This window comes from Grampus griseus, assembly GCF_964374135.1.
Source record: "Grampus griseus genome assembly, chromosome: 15".
Lineage (NCBI taxonomy): Eukaryota > Metazoa > Chordata > Mammalia > Artiodactyla > Delphinidae > Grampus > Grampus griseus.
The window spans coordinates 50,247,803-50,270,932 of record NC_139009.1 but is presented as its reverse complement, the minus strand read 5'-3'; the positions used below and the strand labels follow the sequence as shown (position 1 = coordinate 50,270,932).

The window sequence follows — 23,130 nt, the reverse complement described above, 5'->3', positions numbered from 1 at the left end:
TTTCTCGGCCGGGAGGGAAGAGCTTTGCGAGGGTGGGGGTGGGGGAAACGGACGGTTAGGCAGAATTCCCTTTCTCCCCCCTCCCTCCCATAACCCCTTATGTCTTTGTTCTTCATTTTGACTTTAAAAATGCTTCTTGCCAGGGCTGCAGAGAAGCGCGCGGCCGACACCCCCGGGCTCCGGGAGTGGAGCGGGGTGCAGTTTTCGTTCTCTTTCGGGCGGGCATTTTTGGTAGGGAGGAAAGGGGAGTGCGCGCTCTCCAGCTTCGGGGCAAGGCCAAAGGGCGGGATCCGGCAAGTTTGCACTTAGTCTCCAGGTTCACTTCTTCCACCCCCTCACCCCCATGCAAAGCACGGACCGAGGCGGCCACTGCGGGCTTGCAGGGCTGCTCTGCAGCCCGACCCCCCCCCCCCCACCGGCTCCTCCGCCTCCTGCAGCTCTCGCCTTGAAGCCCGAAATCACAACAATAGTAATAGTTATCATCATAATGATGCGGGCAAGCGGCGTCATTAATAATGAATAACTGCAGCAGCCGCCGCCGCGCTGCGCACACCGGTGCCGGGAATTGCGGGAGAAAGGCATTTGCAGAGATCCCTCAAAGTAAAAAGTGTGAGCCTCTGGACACAGAATGAATTTCAGGACCCGCGCTTTTGGTGTGTGCGTTGATACCGAGACAGCACCCGGTTAACCTGCCGAGTTTTCCAAGCCTCACTTCCCAGTTCTCCAACTGGTGGTCCTGGGGAACCGTCGTCACCCCGCGGCCACGCAGGACCGCCGTGGAGGCAGCAATCGGGTCCCCAGGCTGCCCGCCGCCTCCCGCCCCGGGTTCCCGGCCCCACGGCCCCGCGGCAGCCGCTGCACGTGTTCCCAGCGAGCGCGGCCGGAGCCTGCGGCCAGCACGCTGCTCGCTTTGTGCCTCAGAGTCCCAGCGCCCAACTTCACTTTCCGCACTGCCCACCCCCGCCGGCCCCCCTGCCCCCGGCCTCTCGCCCCTGCCTTCGCTTTTGTTTCTTTGCTTTTTTCTCTCTGCATTTCAGCCTCGGTTTGCTTCCTTACCCTGTTAAGACAATCAAAGGGAAGGACTTGGAAAGCAAACTTGAAGGCAGAGCTCTCTTTCCCCCTCCCCCTCCCCCTCCCCAGCAGCCCTCGTTTCGCTAGCTCCTTCCTCCTTCCCTACATTTCTTCTAAGGCTTTTTTTTTTTTTTTTTTAAATTTATTCCTTTGCAACTGCAGAGAGAGGAAGGAGATCTCAGTCAGCCGCTGGGGCATTGAGACGTTTCAGTCAGTCTTGCTGTTTGAACGCAGAAGCATTTTATTTTCAATTTCTTTTTCCCCTTGTAGAGAATTCGCGGCTAATTATTATGATTATTTGCCCACTCCTTTCCACTTCAATCCTGGACTCCCCGCTTTGTAGCCAGAGCTTAGGCCGGAGCTTAGAAACGGTGGTTGTGTGGGAGTGAAGGAGGATGGAATTGAATTGAGGGAGGGGGTAAAATGGCTGAGGTTAGGAATGTTTTTAGGGAAAGGGGAATTTGCATTAAAATACAGAGAAATTATCAGAGCCCAGAAAGGAAATGTTGATTGCCACTGAGAAAAGATGTCAATGCAAATCAGTAGACTACAGCAAGAGAATTGTATTTTCATATTTTCTTTGTGCCCCACTTCGTCTGATTTTTAATAATATAGTAGCAATGATAAAACATTTTGGTATTTCTCTGAACATCACTAGCCAAATGTTTAGCAGGGAGCCTGATGTTAACCGTATTTCATACATTAGGATATAATTCTTGTTAATTAGCAATAATTTATGTTAAGAGCATAGAAAATGTTGAGGTTATAGGTTTTATATCTGTACATTTGATCATCTTGTTATTTTCAAGAACTTTGCCTCCTATAAAATTAATTAGGTGAAATGTGGAGGTGTAATCAGCAACCTCTGAATTACCACTTCATTTCCTGGTTTTGATTGTAAATCAGTTCAGTCACTACATTTAGAAGACTTTAACCAAGTCTGTTTTGTACCACATTACCTTTAACTGTTTGATAACTAGGGGAATATCTCCTTTTGCTCCCAAATAATATTTCCATTTTCAGAAATGTGTCAGGGCTTGGGAATAAAAAACAAATCTTAACGGTGGAGTTTAAAAACATGTTTTTGTGCAAAGGTTCTATGTACTACTAACTTTAATAAAATGAAGTATTTTTCCGGAGTCTTTCTTCAATCTGTAAACCTCAGAACTTGTAGTTAATGCTGAACAACAACAACAAAAGCCACATTTGTTAATGTGTACTTAAAATTCTTAATTCACATAGGAGGGATCTTGGAGAATGACTTCCTTATTCAGTTCCTCACTTGGTCACAATGAAAGCAAATAGGAGAAAAATGATATAGAAGCACAATGCAAAAGCTTTCTGTTTGTCTCCTTTTATTTGAGAAGTATGCATGTGTATTTATCTTTTGGTCAGTATGTTGGGCACAGAAATATAAGTGCTTACTTTGCTGTCTTTATTAGTAGGAATATAACCTTCATATTCCTGTGGTGACCTTATGTTAAATTAGGAGGAGTACCAGAGGCTAGAAATTATGACATGTCCTACTTGAGCACAGGTGCAGCTAGGCAGGGCTCTCTCAATATTATTTCACCCAGCACATCTGGGAGTTACTCCAGATCTTCCCCCTCAATATTCAGTCTGGATAGGGTTGAAATAAATTTAACCTGAGTTCACTGGATTTTTGCACTTTATCAAAATCTGTTCCAATATTCTACACTCAAATTAAAATCTATTTTTTGATTCTCTGTGGCTTTAAGTTCATTAAATGTGAAATTGGCAGCTTGCTAAAGAAGGTCAGACTGATTAACTGTTTAAGACTTGTACATTATCTGCTTCAGTTTTATTAACTGGCAGCATCCTGGATATGTTTCATATTTTGTAATTTTGTGTGTGTGTGATAGAGTAAGCATAAGGTTTCAGGAGCAGAGACTTACCAACTCTCTTTTCCCCTTTGGAAGTTTAAAAAAATGATAGAAGCTGTTCAAATAGATGCTGGAGTATTTTGGTGCACGGTTAAAAAAAAAAAAAAAGGAAACAGGAATGAAAGACATATCTACCTTGTTATACCATCCGCTGGTGATTATGTGTGCAGAAATAGTCCCATAATGAAGCGTTCTGGAGCTCATTCAGAAAATTAGACAACTTTGACAACATTAGGCAAAGTATTTCAAGTCTAAAGAAAGGACTTCTCAGCCTTGATCTGAAATGTGGCGTTTGCTTGACCATTCTGATTTTTACGTGATGGGGGCCACCAACTGCAAACATGTTTAGAATATTTTAGACATTCCTTTCTTCAGAATGAAAAAATGACTAATTGGCTTATTTTCTTAAGTACTCAAAAGTATCCCATTTAGCTAATGTGTCTGAGAAGAATTGCCAGTGAATTTGGTATTTCTTTGATTTTGTGGCACTGCTGAGAGTGAGATCAGAAAGGTTTTTGGCACTGTGAATTACGCTGCGTTATGATTATTATTTAGATCTGTTTCACAGGTGAATGCAGTCTTTTTCTTATTACGGCAGTGTAAATGTGGCACATTTTCTGTGTGATGTAGTAGCTTTCTAATTTATGAAGCCATGTCTCTGTATATTTAGAGTATATATGTTCACACACAAAGGGGGTGTGTGTGTGTGTGTGTGTGTGTGTGTGTGTTTATTCACCTCTCCTTTTATTCTTGGGCACGATAGACAACTTACTCTATATGAAAAAGAAACAAATTTGGTTTCAATCCATGTTTTTACCAGGTTTTTTTGGGGGTAGTTATTATTTAAGCTTACTTTATGTTGCCGCATTAACTATTTATTTAACAGTCACATTCTTTCTAAACTTACAAACCAGAAACATTTGGGGGGTGTGTGTGTGTGTGTGTGTGTGTGTGTGTGTGTGTGTGTGTGTGTGTGTGTGTGTTTTCTCTGGAAGTATGCAAGTCAGGCAGTTTTCTTTAAATATATGATGATTTGCCTCATTGATAAATTTGCTTTCTTGTTGACAGTTTCCACATCCGTGTACATTTTATACGCTGACATTTTTCTGGGCATTAAATGGAGGAGGCTAGAAACCCTTTACATAATGTGCTGGGATGGAATGGGGTTGAGAATGTATTTCCCCGTATTCTTTCCTTTCTGGCACTCTAATAATTGTGCTTTTGTTTCTTCAACCACAGCCGAACCTCTTGAAGCCATTCTTACAGATGATGAACCAGACCACGGCCCTTTGGGAGCTCCAGAAGGGGACCATGACCTCCTCACGTGTGGGCAGTGCCAGATGAACTTCCCATTGGGGGACATTCTTATTTTTATCGAGCACAAACGGAAACAATGCAATGGCAGCCTCTGCTTAGAAAAAGCTGTGGATAAGCCACCTTCCCCTTCACCAATCGAGATGAAAAAAGCATCCAATCCCGTGGAGGTTGGCATCCAGGTCACGCCAGAGGATGACGATTGTTTATCAACGTCATCTAGAGGAATTTGCCCCAAACAGGAACACATAGCAGGTAAATGAGAAGCAAGGAGAAAAGCTGTTTGCATGTTTTCTTTTCATTTTCAGAGGCGCTGTAGCCAAGCACTAAGGAGTGGTGAAGTGCTTTCTGTATTTCTCCATGTGACTGTCCATGACAGCCCTGTAATGTTAAAATAAGCATTCTTATTGCTTATGTCCAGAACACATAAAAATAAATATTTTCCACTTCACCGAATCAAATGTAGGCAGAATAGGTTACACACACCTGACACCCTCTCTCTGGATCTGCTGATTCTGAATTTCTTTCCTTTTCTCTCCCCTTCTCATTTTTAAGTGTTGAACCTTACTACACCTAGCCCAGTTTCCAAGCTCCATTTCCAGCCTTGGTGACAAGTCAGAGGCAAAGTGGCTGTATAGGCATTTGTAGTTCAGCCAGTGACCTGTTTGAGTCAGAATACTTGATCAGACGTCCCTAGGGGTGCAGTTTGTTCTCGATGTTTCCATGAAGTTGGGTGGGCTGGAAGGGCATTTTGGAGGGGCTGGAAAGAGTTAACTGAGTTTCAGGGCTAGCCTTGGATCCATATTGGCTGTCAGCCCGTATGGGGCTGTAATTAAACACAGCCCCGTGGTGGGATGACACCGTGACCTTGACTTTAAGATGCCATTTTCGACTGGCCAGGCCAGAGTAGAGAGGGCAGTTGCTGAAGCGCACAGACATGCTTACTCGAAAAGTTTAAGGGCATGTTGGAAATTTCAAAAGGTTGGTTTGACAGGAACGGCTGCTCCCTGCAGCCTGCCTCCTCAGCTAAATGATAAATGCTTCTCTGTGCTCTCTCTTGTCTCTGATGTGGTTTTGACAGATGTATCTTGATTTTGTTTGTGGTTTACACAACCACATGTCACCCTTACAAATGTCCAGTGCAGACTTCCACTGTTTCTGCTATAACATAATGTAAAAATTCTCTTGGAAAAATATATACACACGTTGAACAGCTCTGCTTCCTTTGGTTAATTTTAGCAGAAAGGTAGCTAGGGGTGTGGGTTTCTCAACAGCTCAAGGGAAAAGGAATTAATGGCTAACAGAGGGACTTAAATCCCCACTCTAAGTGATAAACAGCAACACTATACAGCGACCCTTAAAACATTTTAAAAAATGAAACAACGGTGATTTAATGTCCAAGATGAAGTGAATGCAGATTCTGTGGTAACAAAACCGGCATGCCTGTCGGTTGGTCACTCCCCTCTATTTCCCCTGCTGCTGCCCCCAAAAGGCAGAGGGTTTGTTCAGTTTTAGGAAGGGTAGTGCATAGAATCAATTGATTCATTGGAACTTGTCCCTTCAACCTAGTTTGACCACAGAGTTGAACTGTAGTGGGTCAGTAGTCCAGAGGGGATTAAATGTCGTATTATTTCTCCTCCCCCTCTCTGGAATTTGATCATTAAAATCAAACGTGGCATTTTTTCTTTCTCTCTCTTTTTTTTTTTTTTAATGCTGCCTGCAACAACACTCAGATACTTTTCCTTTAGTGAAATGAGAAATCTGCTGCCAGGGAAGGTGCATTCACAAAATATTTTTCTCGAATCCACCACATGTAGCTTATATGACATGCAGGTTAAGATTTTATCCACCCCTCCCTGCCCCCCAGCAGGATATGGCAATGACCATTTCCATGTGCTGTCTTGTGACTGGAAGGAAAATGAACAGAAGTGTAAGGCATGATTAATGAAGCAAGAGCAAGCGGAAGGGGATTTGTCGTCTTAGGAGATCCAAAGCCTTTCTAAATCACCAAATATGGAGTAACACTTGCGTGATGTAACATCGTATTTACATATCGAGCTGCTCGTTTAAAAGACAAAACACAGTGTCTGTCAAGCAAGAATTAAAACCACACTCCTTACTGAGGTCCCAAGTAGGTTACTCAGTCTCAGATTAACCAGCTTGAAAATTCTGTGCCTCTGTACTTAGAGGAGAAATCTAAAAGCTGGGGGGAAGGCTCTCTAGTGAAGGCTTTTCGCTGTCCCAGTTGTAAATCTACGTAGGGAAGAAGAAGAGATATTTTCCTTAACTCTCTGGTTGTCATAAAGGTTCTTTTTTTTTTAAGGACTAGTGCAGTAAGAGAGCTCAAAGAAGCCCCCCAAAAAGCACATTTAAAATATGTTTTATAGGGCTAATGCTAAGTAATTACACTGAGATGAAGAGCTACTTAAGCTATCTGAGATATTCAGTGGGTGCACCAGTGCTGCGACCCAGGTGAGGTAAACCTTTCATTCACGAATAATTACAAAGTCTTGATTCCTTTCATTGTGTGTAATCACCTGTTCCCACCCTGGAATTGGCTGAACGTAAATAGCGTGGTCGCATCGCAAAGCGAGATGTCAGTAACTAGAGTCACGACTTTTCATAATTCACGGTAATGAATTAAGGAGTTTCCTATGGTGAAATTAACGTTCTGCCATCGCACGTAAATTAAGATGCCCTGGCCCTTAGGTGCCTCTGAAGCGAAGTTCTGGAAGACGGCTGTGTATTCCCAGCCCATTTCTCTAGAGCACGTCTTCGCAACTCCCAAGTCTGCTTTTCTTTTTACGGTGAGGAGGGAAACAATAAGAGTAATCATTCAGTAGATATTTGAATTGTGTCACAAGAAGAAAGGAGGAGCAATGCTCTGTATTAGGAAAGAGGTATATTGATGAATCTCTAGAAGAATATGTTTGGCAGCCATATAAGAGGTAGTTATTTAAATACGCTGTGTAGGAAAGGCCTTATTAAAGTGCTGTAAGTTGGATGTGAGCTTACTGTGTGCTCTGTGCTGTTTTATAGGCAGGAAGCTGGAATCAAACAGTGACAGATCTTCTTCCTGAGATAAATAAAGCTTAGAATTTGGGGCTTTCACACAGGAGATTGAGTGTCCTTTAAAACTTCAGTAAGATGGTGTGGGTTTTGGCTGTACATAGGCCTCTCAAAGCCGAGTATTTTTTAGAAAGGATGATTTTTACCTGATTGAATACACACGTATATGTTGATCAGGTTTTTTTTTTTTTTTCATTTCATTCAAAATATTGTGTGACTGTGATCCACTGAGACCACTGAAGTCGTACTAATTTAACTGGAAATGGGCAGGTTATATTGTGCAGGGCCCAGTTCATCAATGTTATGTGTCAGATATCCACCATCAGATATCAGCAGCCTTTGACTGGCAGTCAGGGCTTTTAATTAGGGTTTTGTTTTGTTTTCTAGACTCCTGTTTTATGAGGGGGAAATATTCATTGAAATTAGTGACTGTGGAGCTGCTGTTCACTTACAGAAAAGGCCAAAAAATATTATCCCACAGTGTCAGCTTTGAGGTTTTGGCTGTTGCACATAGAAATCTTTAAATTAGGGTTGGGCTGTCATAAAGTTAGCTTTTTGAGAGAATGGGAGAAAATATGATTAGTCCTGTAAAGTGTAGTGAAGTCTCTTGCTATTGATATATAACATTTTTTCTCTTTAAAATCATGAACATAGACATTGATGTCAGGGCATTGAAAAATTATTTGCCTAGACAATACACCTCATACCCAGATAATAATATGTAAGCCAGAAGCTCTGTGAGAGGAGAAATACTAATTCAATCCAGAAATATATAAGCATGTTACTTAAAGGTAAATCAAGTATAACATACTCATGCTTTTTAGAATTTAGAAACTCAACTTGCCTTTTCTTTTTGTACCCATATGAATTCTTTCTTATCTCAGACTGAACTGGAAGATGTACTTTATGGTATAATTGTAAATGAGACTATAAATTATAGTATCCTATTATAACCTCTTATTTTTCATTTCTCTTTATTTGTGTGATTCTGAATAAAAACCACTGACTTCTGAAGTGAATTTTTAGCATGGCAGCTAAAACAAACAAACAAACAAACAAAACCCCAGTTTACTGGTGAACATTTTATTTAACCTTCACATCCAGAGACTAAAGAATATTGTTTCCTAATAAATACCTAGGATTTTCATTGGGAGCCTGTGTTTGTGGGACCATTACCCAAAGGCTCATGTTCATGAGACTGGGAGTCCTATATACAAGATGTATTTGTAAATAAGACAGAGAAAGGTTGTGAACTGGCAGCTTGGATGTTTTGTCAAAGTACAATGTGAGAGAAACTCTTTCTAAGACAAATTGTAAATAGAACTGTCACAGCGATTGCATGATTGAGCCGCAGAAGTGTCTTACAATTGTTGGCATTGTCAGAGGACTTTTGAAAGCTTAATTAAACACAGTGGCCCGCATGGCTGCTAAATTTACTTCGGCAAGCCAAAAAGAAAAAAAAATCTACAATGTGGAAGATCCCAAAGATCCCAAAGTTCTTCCGACGTTACCCTTTCCGTGACACAGAAAAGATGCATTGTGCATTTTCCTAGTTGTCTTTTATAAATAGTTTTGAGAATAGGGCCACGTGATATGAAGATCATCCTGTGTGTGATGTGGAGATTGTGTTAGTTTTTCTGTCTCCTGCTGTTACAGACAGTTAATGTAAAAATGGCCTTCTATTGGAAACACAAATATGTATTCACTTCAAGAACAGGAGCAGAGGGGGAAAGTTTCCCTCCCATTCTCTGTGTTTATTCTAGGAAAGCTTAAAAAACAGTGCTGTAATTTCTCAAATCACCCAGTTCCTCGTTGTATTGCAAGTTGTGCCTTTTACTTTTAAAGGATCTGAAATCTGTTTTACACACCTTTCTCCTGGTGAATGTGGCATTTAATTGTGGAGCTGCCCATGGGCTGGAAAATGCAAGTGAGTATAGACACGTGCAGGCAGCGTCAGGACAGCAAACTTCAAGCTCAGGGAAGAGGTGAATTGGATGCATATTAATGGCACATTTTAGAATCCTGGAAAATCATTGTTGTCACACTGCAGCCTTAGTGCAGTTTGGCTAATGTGTGTGTGGGGGGGTACTAAATTGAAGTATGTAACAAACGTGCAAATCCTAGGGAAGCATTTTTCAGAATTTTGTGATTTCTTAGTGAAAGTATTTCAAAAAGGAGAATAGGTGAATGGTGGCCTTGTACACTAGTCAGTGAAAAAAAGAAGATAGTTCGGCTTTCGTTTGGGGGGAAAATATGAAATTTTAACTGAAGTAGCACAGCTAGGGAGATGCACCGAGATTGCGTCACTTGATGTTAATTTAATCTACTCCGGTTGCTCTGTTCACACCCTTATTGCACAAAGAAATCATTTGACAAAATTTACCCGAAGCCCAAATCTGTTTTTACATACAGTAGTACCAGCTTTGTGCAATAAAAGTCACTTAGCATCAAACTGGACCCAGCCTGGCACCTTGCCACTTTTTTAGCAAGAGATTTAATCACCAAGGATCTTTAGTACCTTTCTGCTTGTTCAGATTTCATTTGGGTCATGGTTATGTCAGCAGTGTTGTTATTACAAGGATTAAAAAAAAAAAGATTTAAACGTAGGGCCCATTTTTAACACTATCTCAAATCGAACAGGTTTTAATTTTATGTGTCAATTTGGAGGATATTAATAAAGTTCATAAAATATATTCAGACTATATAATTTAATGGATAATGACTAGTATTTTTATTTGTAATACCAATAGAAAATTGGCATCGTATCCCTCCCTCCTCTGTTCTGTCCTCCTACCCAGGTAAATAAGCATCCTTAAACTGCTTCTCCCCTTTACTCCCAGGGGTTAGAGCTCTGGCCAATATCAGTAAATTTACCATTGTAATTTGCCATGTCGTTTTTACAACAATGACCTAATTAATTTGAGCACGGACCATATTATTGCTAGTAGAGTCATTTTCTGTCACAAACTTAATTTCTAGGAAATGTAATCTGATGAATAAGAATGCTTGAGCTCTCCACATGTGCTCCTAAAGACCAACGGCAGATTTAAAATAATAATTTAAAAAATGCCAGCATTATTAAAGCTAGTATGCTTGATGCCAAACTCAATTTGAAGCCAGTAAACATCAGACTGTATTTCTAATCAGTTTTAGAATGTAACGTATTCCATATTGGGTTCACTGGAATTTGTCTCTCTGCTTTTTACTGGCCAGCTGCACTCCCTATGCATTTTTAAAACATTTCAGCAAAGGCTTTTGCTGTTCTTAGCAGGGTTAGTAACTTAGGGTCTATTTCTGAGCTCATTCGTCATTCTGCGATGGCATTGAGTTAGGTTGGCAAGGGAAGGATTGGAGGCATGGGGGGGTGGTGAGGTCACTTGTGACCCCAGCAGGGAATAGGTGAGCTTCATTTGCCTTTACAATAGGCGCACAGCTACTGCACCTTGGAAGATCTCTCAGGTGCCGCTCAGATGGGCGCATGTAAATGCCCTGTCAGATGCGGAGCTGGAATATTAATGCTTCTTCCACCAGCGCACCATAATAAAGCTGTACACAGCCAGCTTAGTATGCAGCTAGTCTGGGGAATTGTGTAAACTTAGATAGCCCAGTGTGAAAGACAGCAATGTAAAAATGCTGGATATGCCACAGTTTCCATTCTTGTTCTCCTTTGATCTATAGCAAAATGAAAACATCATCCTTTCCTCCTCTTGGAGTTGTCTCCCCGACTCTGCCACCTCCCAATCCCCCACCCGAATTTTTTTGCATGTTCTGGTATGGAGAAATGCGACATAATTTGTTTCATATGGTTAATTACAGGCATTTGAATATTTAAAATTTTAAATAGCCACAGTTCCAGGTTTTCCTGTTAAAAGTATGTGATTTGAACAAAGGGAGTACAGTGTAAATATTTGTGGTGATTTGCAACACCCCTCTTTCCCCATTAAACACACACACGCACACGCGCACACGCGCACACACAGACATTCAGTTTAAATCTAGCGCTGACTTAAAGGACTTCTGTACCTTCATTTGTACTTTTTTTTTTTTTTTAACCAACTCTCAACTGGAACTCCATTAAAATATTTTACCATTATTTTTGAGTCCACTGTTGCTTGAGGTTTTAAAGAGGATTTTTATAATGTGTTCATTTAAGAGTATCAACAGCTGTCAGAACCAGTTGTGGTAAATCCACAAAACATACAAAGAAAAATACACACGTTTCCTGAAACAAAACACTCTGGAAAAATAAGCCGCCAAGAACTGGCGAATGAGAAGTTTGCAGACAGGGCACCGGAGCGTTTCACCTCTCGGTTCACCCTGGAGACTGATGTGATCGGATCTGATGCAATGCCGCTGGAAGTCTTACCTGCACAGGTTGCTGCTCTGAGCTAGCACCCTGCACAGGGGCTAGGCCAGGCCACAGCTTTCTCCCACTCTGCCCTCCTTTTTTCTTTTTGATCTCTTTAGATAGATAAAATACCAAGTTCTTGGTGTGCTAAACAGCAAATTATACCCACTGAAGGTGAGATGATTAGGTTTAAACTTCCTCTAAGAGAGGCGAGAAGACGCCGTGCACACCCTTTTCCAGATAGGGTTGTCAGCCTGTTATTCAGAATTTAATCGGCCCCGCCAGGGAATTCCCAGTGGGGACCTGGAGCAGGCATGTTGGTGAAGGGGATACCTGGGGACCTGTGGTCACTCACAATGAGTTTCTGTGTGTATCTTTGCTGTTGTTAGCATTGGCAATGAACAATTACACCTACCATTTGATTTTAGTTTTAGATAGAGCTGAGTCCACTGATTAAAAACTACCATTAAAATGAAGAATGGAATTATTGTGAAACCTGCAAAGGTGCTTTCAAAAAGAACACAGGTGCTGTGGTGTCCCCCCTTTCTCCACTTTCTATTTTATTTTGGAACTTTCTAAAAAACACAGGGAAGCCTTTTGCTGAGCATGGGGGCATTTACATTTATATTCATCAGTTCATCTTCTTGATATGTAATGATGCATAAAAAGCTGCAGAAAAAAAAAATCACATCTGTCAATTTTTAGGGAAATAAGGTGTAGCTTGGATTCTTACCTTAACTGGAGCACAGGGTACTACATGCCACGTCTGCTTTTTAGGTTTTAAATATGGAGTTTCTCTTTGGGTCAAAAAAAAAAAAAAAATATCTGAAGCATTTCCTTTCACCGACTCAGGGGATACCACGATTTCGTGATTTATTTACATTTCGGGGCAGCTTACAATGAGCCATTTACTGCTCATTTCAGCCCCCTCTCCCAAGTCTTTGAGTTCATCGTTAAAACAATGCATTCACCAATGTTAAATTTTAAATTTCATGAGTGTCTCTCTCCTACTCCATCCCATTCTAAGATTTAAAAAAATTATTCTTTTACATTTAAAAGTGAACACTGGCTACTGAAGAACGATTTAAAGGCTGAGAAAAATTTTAATAATAAATCGTAACCTTCTCGCGTTATGTTTTTGTTATGTTAAGGGGGAAAAAATCAATAAGGAAAAATTTAATTCTGATAAAGATACTCTTGGATCTTTGAAAACAACTGCTGTCCTTTTAACTAAAACATTTGAGCAGCTTCAAAGACTATGTATTTCTTCTGATCTTAGAGCTGTGTGACTGGTAGCAAGAAAGAAAAAAAAAATCTTATTCTACATACAAGTGGATTGCTTAACAAGTCTGCACAGACACGTACTTGTTTGTACAATAGAGATAAAAATTCCTGTATAAAAATAATTCAGCTGCTGACAGCAGGCATTGTTGTTGGACCTGTCTTTTGTGCTTGTCCCAGCTCCGGGCCCCCTCCTCCACTATCTGCTTGGGGCAACTTGCTGCCTGCAGACTCCTGACCAGAAGTTAATTGCTATATATTAAATATATGGGTATTGTATCTAAAGAGGAACGTCTCAAGCCTTCCTATATGCATTCCACTCTACTTTCTGCTGTGACTGCGGCACTGCCAGCAGAGGGGTGGCAGGCAAACGCTCTAATAGGGAAAATGACTTGAAGGCAGTTAGGGGAAATTTGGCCTTCAAGTCCCATTTGCTCTGCAGTGTAGCATCGGTTTCTAAACTTTTGTTTTTAATCTAATTCTGATTTACTCTGTCACATCCCATATCAACCCTCATTGAACTCTACTCATGTAGAGTAACATTAGTGTCAGATGGAATTGGTCAGGACTGCAGACCTGTGGTTCATACAGATGGTCGTGAATGTGGGTTCTGTGCAGCTTTGCATCCTGTTCTTTCTAACAAACGTTAAAATGTGGCACATTTCTGAGCAGGTCCCATGGGTAAGACAGTCAAGGAATCGGGGATAGTACCTGAGGTTTTCTCCCTTCCCTCTCCTCCTCTTTCCCACTTCCTTGATATATGTACATTTTGGGTAAGATCAACTCCAGGAAAACATCTGAGGCTGGGGCGGTGGAGAAAGGGGGAGAAGGGTGGCAGAGACAAGCTACTGGAATATTTTCAGTGGGGGTTCAAACACAGGCACCAAAGCAGAGAGCCCTTTGGGTCCAGCTTTGGAGCAATAAGCACGGGCACGTGGTCCTTTCAAAGCTGTTGTTCTCAGTCTGACTTGTCCACCACCTGAGAAAGGGTTTACATATAACCTCTGTGCTTTGACCTGGATTGAGTGTTTGGGATGGCAGTGGGGGAGACTTTCACTGGGAATGCTGTCACTAGAATTTCTTGAATGTCCTGAGGGTAGTAAGGTATGTGTTAGCATTCAAGGTGTGAGTTAGTTAGGTTCTTCTCCAGACTGGTAACTGGGAAGCGTGAAAATCCAAATTCCCACGATGCTCTCTAACGACTGGGGTTGGGGGGTGGGGTGGATACCCTAACTTTCTGAATGTCAGCTGATGTCTGTCTGACCTGTTCCTCTTGGGTTAAATGCTGCCAGTGCAGGAGGGGGGAACCCCCAGGAAGACACATACCCAACGACAAGATTTTCACTCCTCAGAAGTAAACCAGATCTCGTTCCTCTGCCTCATACCCTCTCCCTTGCTCTTTTCTCTTTGGAAGCAGAAACTTCTAAAATGAATGCCACTCCAAGCCGATGAAAAAGCTGTTTTTATACCATAGTGGATGTTTACACAGGAGACTCAACTTGAGGGGAAAAAGGCTTTTTGGGAGGGTGGTGGGACTTGCGTTAATCTGTTTTGTTGGAGGACTGTGCAGTATTGCCTAGGAGCAACTCTGGGCTGTTTTTGATAAATTACCATGTTTAGAGATAGGTTTGGCTCTTAAGGGCTTAGTTTTATGAACAAAGTCCGTAACGATGTTTGCAGCCTCTGTTTGTCTCTTAGCCCCTTGGCTTCACTAGAAGCTCAATGTTTAGTTTAAGCTCAGTCTGGAAGATATAACAATTTTGCATTTAAAAAATGAGGAAATCATAGGAAGAAAAACCCTTTGCTTTTTGGATGAATCTTACTGATAATTTGCTAAAGCTCATTTGAATTTTAAGCACTTCTTTAATCTTCAAAGGCTAAATTGCTTTATGAATATGCATGGTGTGGGCAGACTTCAGTTCATTACCTAGTTGTAAATTCTAATGACCATTAGGTCCTTCCAGTAATTGCGAATTGTTTTGCATTTTTGATTGGCCTATTAACATGTACATTCGGTGCACATCAGGCTGGCCTGTCAGCCTGCTGAAGGAGAAAAAAAAGGTGAAAATTGTTTATAGCACCAAGATTCTTAGATTTTCAATCTTGCAAAATTGATGATGTAAAAAAATTAAAGCCGTGTTTTTTCTTCTCAAGATTGAAAGTTCACCAAGAGATTTGACATATTTAATTTACATGATGACTTTGCACTCCTTCATTAATGCAATTTGCATATGAAGCTGTTGTTAATCACTTTTGATCATGTTTTGTGTATTAGCTGCCTCAGTGGCTCTCCTCCTCAGATGCCCCAGTAGAAAGGAGCAAAATGATGCATCTTCTTGCCAAGTTTCCTTTAGTGAATTGAGGAATTAGATGCCTAACCTTGAGTAATTACATATGTTTTATCCGTTTTCTTTTAACGTTAAGTACAGTTTGTGGAAGTGTTGGCTGGAAGTCGTTCTCATTTGGGGAGAAGACTATAAAATTTAGGTGTATGATTGAGGCACATCCAGATACGTACAGAAATATGTACGTCCCCGTTCCCTCATGCAAGTTGTCGGGCAGTTTCACTGTTAGCAGTTTGATGGCGGAGAGACTTGACTATTCCAGTGTGTATTAAGACATCAGGCTCTTTTGGAAGAGAGACGCCTACAAACTACAGACCTTTCTAACAATGCTTTGGGTCTCTGCTTTGAATAGATGGCTTTTGCACCTCCACGTCTTGGGCCTGGGTTTGGCTGACTTCTTTATCTCTTAGCTCAAGTAAGTTTTCCTGGGGCCTTCTGCTCTCAGCTGCTCTCTCTGTGTCCTCCCCTCGTCACTAAAGTAAATCGTGGTCTCTGGGCTACCGGGTACCTCCCTCAAGGTACACAAGTGCCCTGGCTGTGAAAACAAGGTGCTAACGAACGGTTTCCGATTTTTGAGAGCCTGTGATTTTGGTGTTTGCCTTTGCTGTTGAATAGCCTGTGCTGTATTATTGATGTTCGTCTTTGGTTTAGCAGTTTATCACTGGTTAACAAGCAGAATCAGAACACTGAAACTGATATTCTGATTAAAAGGAATGTTTAATGAAAGAAAATAAATTGTGATGGAAAATGAACAGTGTGTAAGAAACATAACTACAGTTTTAACCTCCGAGGGACCCTAGCACTGCCCTACCGTGACTTCTAGCCATACCATGCTAAAAGCATGCTTCAGTTCAAAGTTGTTAATATTCAGCTGGGAAACAGTATCCAGAACACAAATAAATTATTAAGTGCATGAACTTTTTAGGCAGTAAGATGAACTGATGGGGTCCATCTGTGAGATCCAGGGGCTTTTTATTTGTGTGTGTCGAGCGATTCTGCCCTCTCCGACTTCACAGCCTTTGGTCTCCGGCCAACTGCATGCATAATTGATTCCACACGCACTATCATTTTCTTGATGTAATTGCTTTACTAAGATATGATGAAATCTAATGGATAATTTGCTATTTGAAAATGGGCAAAAAAATGTTCATATTTTTTATTGGAGGGAAGGTAGTAGACAAGGGGGTATTCAAATGACCCGGTATTCAAGAAAACAAAACAAATCGAAAAAGGCAAAGCTAACTTAGGCAGGCTGCTTCGTTCTCGTTGGTTGTGGGTAGGAAGATCTTTGTGACATATGGAAGCCAGTGTGTAAATCTCTCTCTTTCTATCATATCACACCCCCACCCCCATTCCTCCTCTCTCTGTCTCTCCCCCAAACTTTACAAGAAAGGGATCCTAACAAGGTAAAAAGTAAACAATTTAGTCATCACAAGCCTTATTATTCAGTCTATCCAGGAGTTTTGCCATGTCGGTTTATTTAACTTCCAGGAATGTAAACACTGACACAGCCCTAGAAGCAGCAAGAAAGATTACAGTATTAGAGTTAAAAACCCTGAGCATGGAGTAGCTGTGCTTTATACTCAGCTATAATAACACTTTACATTGAAACATAATGGTAAGTCAAAACCGACTGGAAACTTCTGCTTATATGGAGTACAAATTTCATTCTAGTAGATTGGCATCATCTAGTGTACCCAGAGTAGATTGTTATATAATGGAGAGACTGTATAAATGTCAAGTACACAAATAATCCTAGAGGAAGTCAATGAAAAGTATTAGAATTTCTTAAATCACCATTAAATTTTGTTGGTGGGACAATCTCATTAGCGTCTTCAAAATCATGTGTGGCTTTGTGTAAGTCTTTTAAAAATGTATTTTGAGGGAATTTACAGACATTGAAACATTGTTTTAATCCAAACCAGTTCAGGCTTTAGATGTACCTTAAAAAAAGTGTACTGGTTTTCAAAGTACTTAAAGGGAGTGGAGGGGTAGAGAGCATATAAAGGGAATCCATCTCACTGTGGTAAACTGTTTTTCAAGCAAAGTCATAATAATGAACAACACATGATCTGAAATTTGATCAGCAAACATACACTTATGCCAAGGAATTTTCTTTCTTTTTTTCCTTTTCTTTTCTTTCTTTCTTTTTTTTTTTTTTTTTTTTTTTTTTTTGCCGTTCACATACCAAGGTTCTGTAAATCAGTAAACCAGGCAAAGAGTAACTATTGTAAGGGGGTGACCAAATCGTAATATACAGAATGGCACAGCTAAGCTGTCTTTTTGGAAGAAACATGAACATCATCACCACTAACAACAATGACAAAAAAAACAAAAAAAACAACCCTTTTTACCAAACTGGAAATGACAGAATAGTTTTAAAAGGAAAAAATTTAAAAAACCCACCCTACCTTCTGATGCTCAAAACTTCAAACTATTAATAGACCACCAGTGAGATAGACTGTCTTTGTGCCTTGAAATGCAAAATGAGGGAAATAATTAGCAGAGGAACAAAATTCTCAAAATTTGAAGAACTTCTGTGATTACTGGGGGTACAGTGAAAAGAAAATGCAAATTTTCTCCTGATCTTAATTAGATTCGATTGTGTGGTGGGTGTGTTGGATTTGGGGGGAAGGGAGGGGGCAGGGAGTGCTGGGGGTGAAGCGAGGGGCTTCGGGATGTGGAGATAGGTTAGCAGGGGCCTGGTGGTGTGGCAGCAAGGCAGCTAACAGCGCTGGTGCAGTAAATGGTGCTGATGGGGGCACGAATCCTAAGCCCTTAATTTAGCAGGGCTCATTTCTCTCTGGGTCTAGAGGATTTCGTTTGTCCTTCCAGGGGAGGAGTGGGCATTGAAGTAACAGCTTGGGCTGCCTTAGGAAGGGGAAGCAGCCTGTGGGTAACTTTTCCCAGCCACACGGGAAAGCTGTGTGAGATGTCATGGGCCGTGCTTTGTGCACCGTGGCCATCAGTCGGCCTCTCAAGGTGGCATCTGCACAAAACCCCCAGCACCAGGGCACTGCTGTAATCCCCCCCACCCCGCCCTGCAGCCAAACATGCTCTTTAGAGTTCAGTGGTGATGGTTGGCCAGAGTCCTGCCAAAGTATGTGTAGCAAGTTTCACTGGCTGGATTTCCCCTTGTGTGAAATAATAAAAGCCCTGGCTAAGGCTTCTGAATCTATTTTTGTTTCATTAATATTATTTATTATGTATTTTATTAATATTTTTAGGAGGGACTGTGCTCTTATTTGACCATTTGTAGTTGTAATTAATACATTCAGTACCGGTTGTAAAAAGTGTACTTGCATTTAATTGCGAGTCAGGATAAATTAATGGATGTGATTTGAAACAAAATTCACTTAAAACGTTCTTGCAGGGAGCAAAAGAAGGGGCAGTCCCTGAATTTCATTTATTTTCTGGGTGTCTGTGCTGAGAGGGTCCAAAGGATTGTGTGGGTCTAACGGGATGCATGTATGTGTCCAAGGGAAGAGGGGGCCACAGGGGGAGCAGGAAAACCTGGGCAGGAGGAGGGGCAGCCAGGAGCTCCATTCTTTTCTTTAATTTCTGAGGTTACCGGGACGGCCTTAAGCAAAGTGGTCAAGTCCATATGCTCCCGAGAAGGTGGTAAAGAAAAGAGGTTAGTAGCAAGAGGGAAGGAGCACAAAGGGAAAATTGTACATTGGGAGCATTGCTCTCCTGGCTGTGGTGTAGCCAGACTGGTTTAGCAGACAGAATGATAGATTGTTTTGTCAAGGGTCCCAGGGTGTGCCCTGAACTTGAAGCACTTTGTTTATCTTGAATAGAAAGGGAAAAGTGCAGACATAATCGATGTCTAGTTTTTAGGAGCTCGAAAGAGGTAGGAGAACAGAGAAGAGTCGGGGAGGTGGGGGAGGTGCAGGCCTTGGTTGTGGCTGTCCATTAACAGATGAACTTGGCCGAGGGCCAAGCTTTAGATGAGAGCGTGTCAGGGCCCCAGTGCAGCCAGGCCTTTTCAGTGGTGGGTTTTTTTTTTTTTTCCCTTTTCTTTCTTTCTTTCTTTTTTTTTAAATACCTGCCGACTGTACATCAAATGCTCCCAGGTCTTTGGCTAAAGGCAAGAAAAAAAAAAACATACACAGCTCAATTTTTTTTCCCTCTGAACCAGTTGAGGCTAGTCTTTTGGCTACATACACAGTTTCTATCATCTTCCCTGGCTTGCCGTTGGGAAAAAAAGAGTTGTGATAACGCCAGTAACCCAAGGGCTGGGGATCGGAAGGGTTGGTGTGTTCAGGAGACCAGAGTGTGTGAGTGCATGTGCCGGAGTATCTGTGTGCCGAGCCAGAGAGGGGCATGGCAGGTGGGCCTGCGTGTGCAGGTAGGAAATCGGTGGGAACCCATTTTTTTAAATGGCTGCAGTTAAACTCCTCGTTGGAAAGGACCTGTGAACTGATCTGTTGGTGGCTGAGCGATATCATATACAAGCAAGGCCCAGGAAAGGCCAGGAGTGGGGGAAAAAAATGCCCTGTTGGAAGTACAGCATTTCCCAAGCAGGGCTGATGGCAAACCCATGTGTCTGGGCTTGTTTTGTTCTCGATCATCTTATCTTCTTTGGTGTGTTTGTGTGTTTTTTAGTTTATTGTGACACTATGTATTCACTTATGAGTGTTGGCAAGCAAGAGTCATTAGCCCAATAACTTCCTGACATTTTTGGCTCTTTTAATGTGCATCTTTGCCCTCTTGCCGCAAGTGGCGAGGTAATTGAATTTCCCTGTTACTCACTGGCAGGAGGCATGTTCTGGCTCCCAGCAGAGGGGCTGCTGGGGCTAACGCTGGGTCCAGAGAATTCCACGAAGGGGACACTGGGGTTTTCAAGTGGTCTGGAGGCCTGTCCAAAGTGCAGTTCACACAATAAAAAATATTTTTTCCCATCATGGACTTGAAAAGGCACCATCGTGAACATCCACGTAAAATATGATAAAATCATGTTTACTTCCCCAGGCTGAAGCCTCACAAGGGAGGTGAATTTTCTTCCCCGTCTTCATCTGGGAACCTATAGAAACCTATAGAAACTGGGAAAATTTGGAGGTCCCTGGGCTCATCCCACAGATAACCCCCAAAACTCAGCCCAGCCCTTAGATGCTGTCTTCTCTCTCACCGAGGTTGTCTTTGTAACCTGCGTGGTAAGAAAAGGAAGAGGGCCTGAGTGAGGGGAAATAAACTCTTAAAAATATGTGTATGTCCTTTTTTCCCCTTTTTAGCCTCTGTGAGTACGTAGAATAAAGTGGCAAAAAAGTGCTGCCATTTCTGGTTGTGTGAGCTTGGGTACATTTCGTCATCTTTCCAAGCTCCGGTTTCCTCATCTGTAAATGGAGGCGGGGGTGGGGGTGCGTGTCACAGGACCCACCTCATGGGACGTTGTGAGCGTTATAGAGGATGCTTGCCTGTTTCCCCAAGTGAACACCTGAGGAAAGCTAGTTACTATTATGATTATGACTCATGGCTTACAACTTTTTTCTCCTTTAAGGACTGGGATCTCGATGTAGTTTCTCCCTGTGTGGGGAGAGCAGGTTGGGATGAGAGAACAGGGCAGGGGAGTTTCTAAAGCGCTCACAGCCTCTTTCTGCCTCAAGGTAGGCTCCTGTGGGAAAGGGCCCTTGGGTGGAGAAAGCTCAGGAACCCTTGAAGATCTGGTGTGGTGGGGTGATTGGTGTGGGGGGGGGCTTCTCTCCATCGGCAGGTCCCTCAATGCTTGGCCTCTCTCTCTGCAGACATGCGCTGCCTCACCAGCAGAATGTGCCTGGGTGTCTGACATAGTTGCTGTGGGTTCAGTGTCCTGCTTCACCCACTGACTGGTCAGGAGGGTGTGGGTGAACCACTTAACCTCTGTGAAATGAAGACCACTCAGAGAACCTCCCTGCCAGGGTCTGTGCAAGGGGTAAAAGAGAGAAAGCATAAATACACAGGATGCACACCGAGAGTTGCCAGTGCCACACTGTGGATCCAACACATTGTTACTCTACCCCGTAGCAACCCCAGAAGGGAAGTCCTGTTAGCCCCATTTGATGGAGGAGGAAATCGAGGCTCACCAAGGGTTAAGTAACTTCCCTCCTTAAGGGCTCACGGTATTAAGGGTTCTGTCCTTTAGCCTCTAGTCATTACCGTCTGCCACCTCCTCACGAGGTCTGCCGCTTTCTGCAGTGGTGCTGGGGCACCAACTGGGCGGGAAGCTCTGGTGCTGGACGGTTCGCCCTCATGTGGGTTCTGTGGTTGAGTTTTTCAGTCTTCTGGGAAGGAGAAGAATGTTCCCATCCAGTCCCTGGGCGGCTGTCCTGGGCGTATTGGAGGAGTCTTCGAGCTAGCTGTTGGAAAGAGCAGTAATGTAAGGAATTCTGCTTTGCAAGTAGCCACTTCTCCATCTGCCCAGAGTGATGCGCAAGTGGGGCGAGGGTCCTGAGGAGATGAGGGAGGGGGTTTTACTATGTGTGTGTGACTTGGTTAGGAGACACTAGAAGGCTGACCAAGAAACCCAGCTAGCGCTCTTAAGGAAGGGCTGGCGGAGTCTGGCTTTCAGCAGTTCTGTTCTGTTGTCTCTTTGGCATTCCCTTCACTCACTGCACCTTTAAAAGGTCCGGAGAATCAGAATTACACTGTGAGGGAGAGAGTGCGTGTGCGTGTGCGTGTGCGTGTGCGTGTAGGAGGTCCTGAGCGGTAATAATCTGCTTCAAGGCGGTTTTCATTTCTGGCCAAACAAGCGCTGTGGTAAGGCGAGTCCGGAAAGCAGGCAAGGAGACTTGAGGGAATTTTTGAATGGAAACTGCAGTCAACAACTCCATATGATCCACATGTGGCTTTCCCCGAGGCAAGTTTTCAGCTGCATGGTGGCCTCCCCCAGTCACTCCGCAGGCTGCTCTGACACCATTAATATTTGCTGAAGCAAGACCTGAGGTTCGTTGCAGAGGGATTACATAATGTATTCCAAAGCCAAATGGCAGGGGTTTCCTTTTATTACCCATCCTTTCAGATTGGCTGGGCCACCAGAGACCACCATTTATATAATTTTAGAGTCGTGGGGTAGTCAGGAGGTGCCTACTGTGTGCGGAGGCCCCATGGGGGAGCTGACGTGTTGGCCTCGGCACCGAGCAGTGTCACCTGGGACCTCTGCTCACTCGGTAACCGTTCTCTTGGAGCCGAGGCAGGCTGTTTAGGTAGACCCACCACCAAGAGGTTGCCGTTGGCATGGATGCAGGCGGTCTTCTGAGTGGGCAGTGGGGACGGAGGTGGCTGCTGAGAATACACGTGGGTGGAGAGCTGCAAGCCTTACATTTCAGTTCTTACTCAGCCCTGGGACTAGATCCGTGCTTCCTTCCTTCCCCCTCACCTCTTCTTCGCCTGGCTCCCCACATCTCTACATGCCCCAGGTTGAGGACTGAGCACCCCAGAAGAGAAGCTCTGAGTTTTGTTGACTGGGACCCCTAGGCTGAAAAGCTGAAGTAATAAAGAAAATACCATTGCTTTAGAGCCCCTAATTCCCCCCCACCCCAGTTTTCTCTCCATTCTCTTGAAAATCAGGCCAGCTCTCTGATGGTGGCCTTTTGTTTCTTTTTCTTTTTTGGCTCTGCCTCCGTTAAGGTAAGCACGAATTTAATGTCCCAAGAGGCAGGCCGGTGACCTTTCAGGCCAAGTGCCTGGATGTGGCAACGCTATAATAAATATTGAATGGTGAGAGCAATGGAAATTTAACAAAGCCATAACTGAGGAGACCGCAGAGGGGCAGCGGACTGGTTAAGAGGCTGTTGGATGAGCTGGGTAGTATTTCTACTAC

General features: G+C 42.9%; 1 protein-coding gene across 9 annotated transcripts in view; it reads left to right on the top strand.

Annotated features, from left to right (window-relative positions):
* BCL11A (BCL11 transcription factor A) overlaps nt 1-23,130 on the top strand; it is a gene marked incomplete at its 3' end in the record, with an annotated part of 97,112 nt that overhangs the window by 2,825 nt on the left and 71,157 nt on the right. For all 9 annotated transcript variants that reach the window (XM_082672371.1, XM_082672366.1, XM_082672370.1 and 6 more), the window contains exon 2: nt 4,215-4,544. In XM_082672371.1, the coding sequence (XP_082528497.1) occupies nt 4,215-4,544 (330 nt within the window). The remainder of the gene's footprint in view (nt 1-4,214; nt 4,545-23,130) is intronic.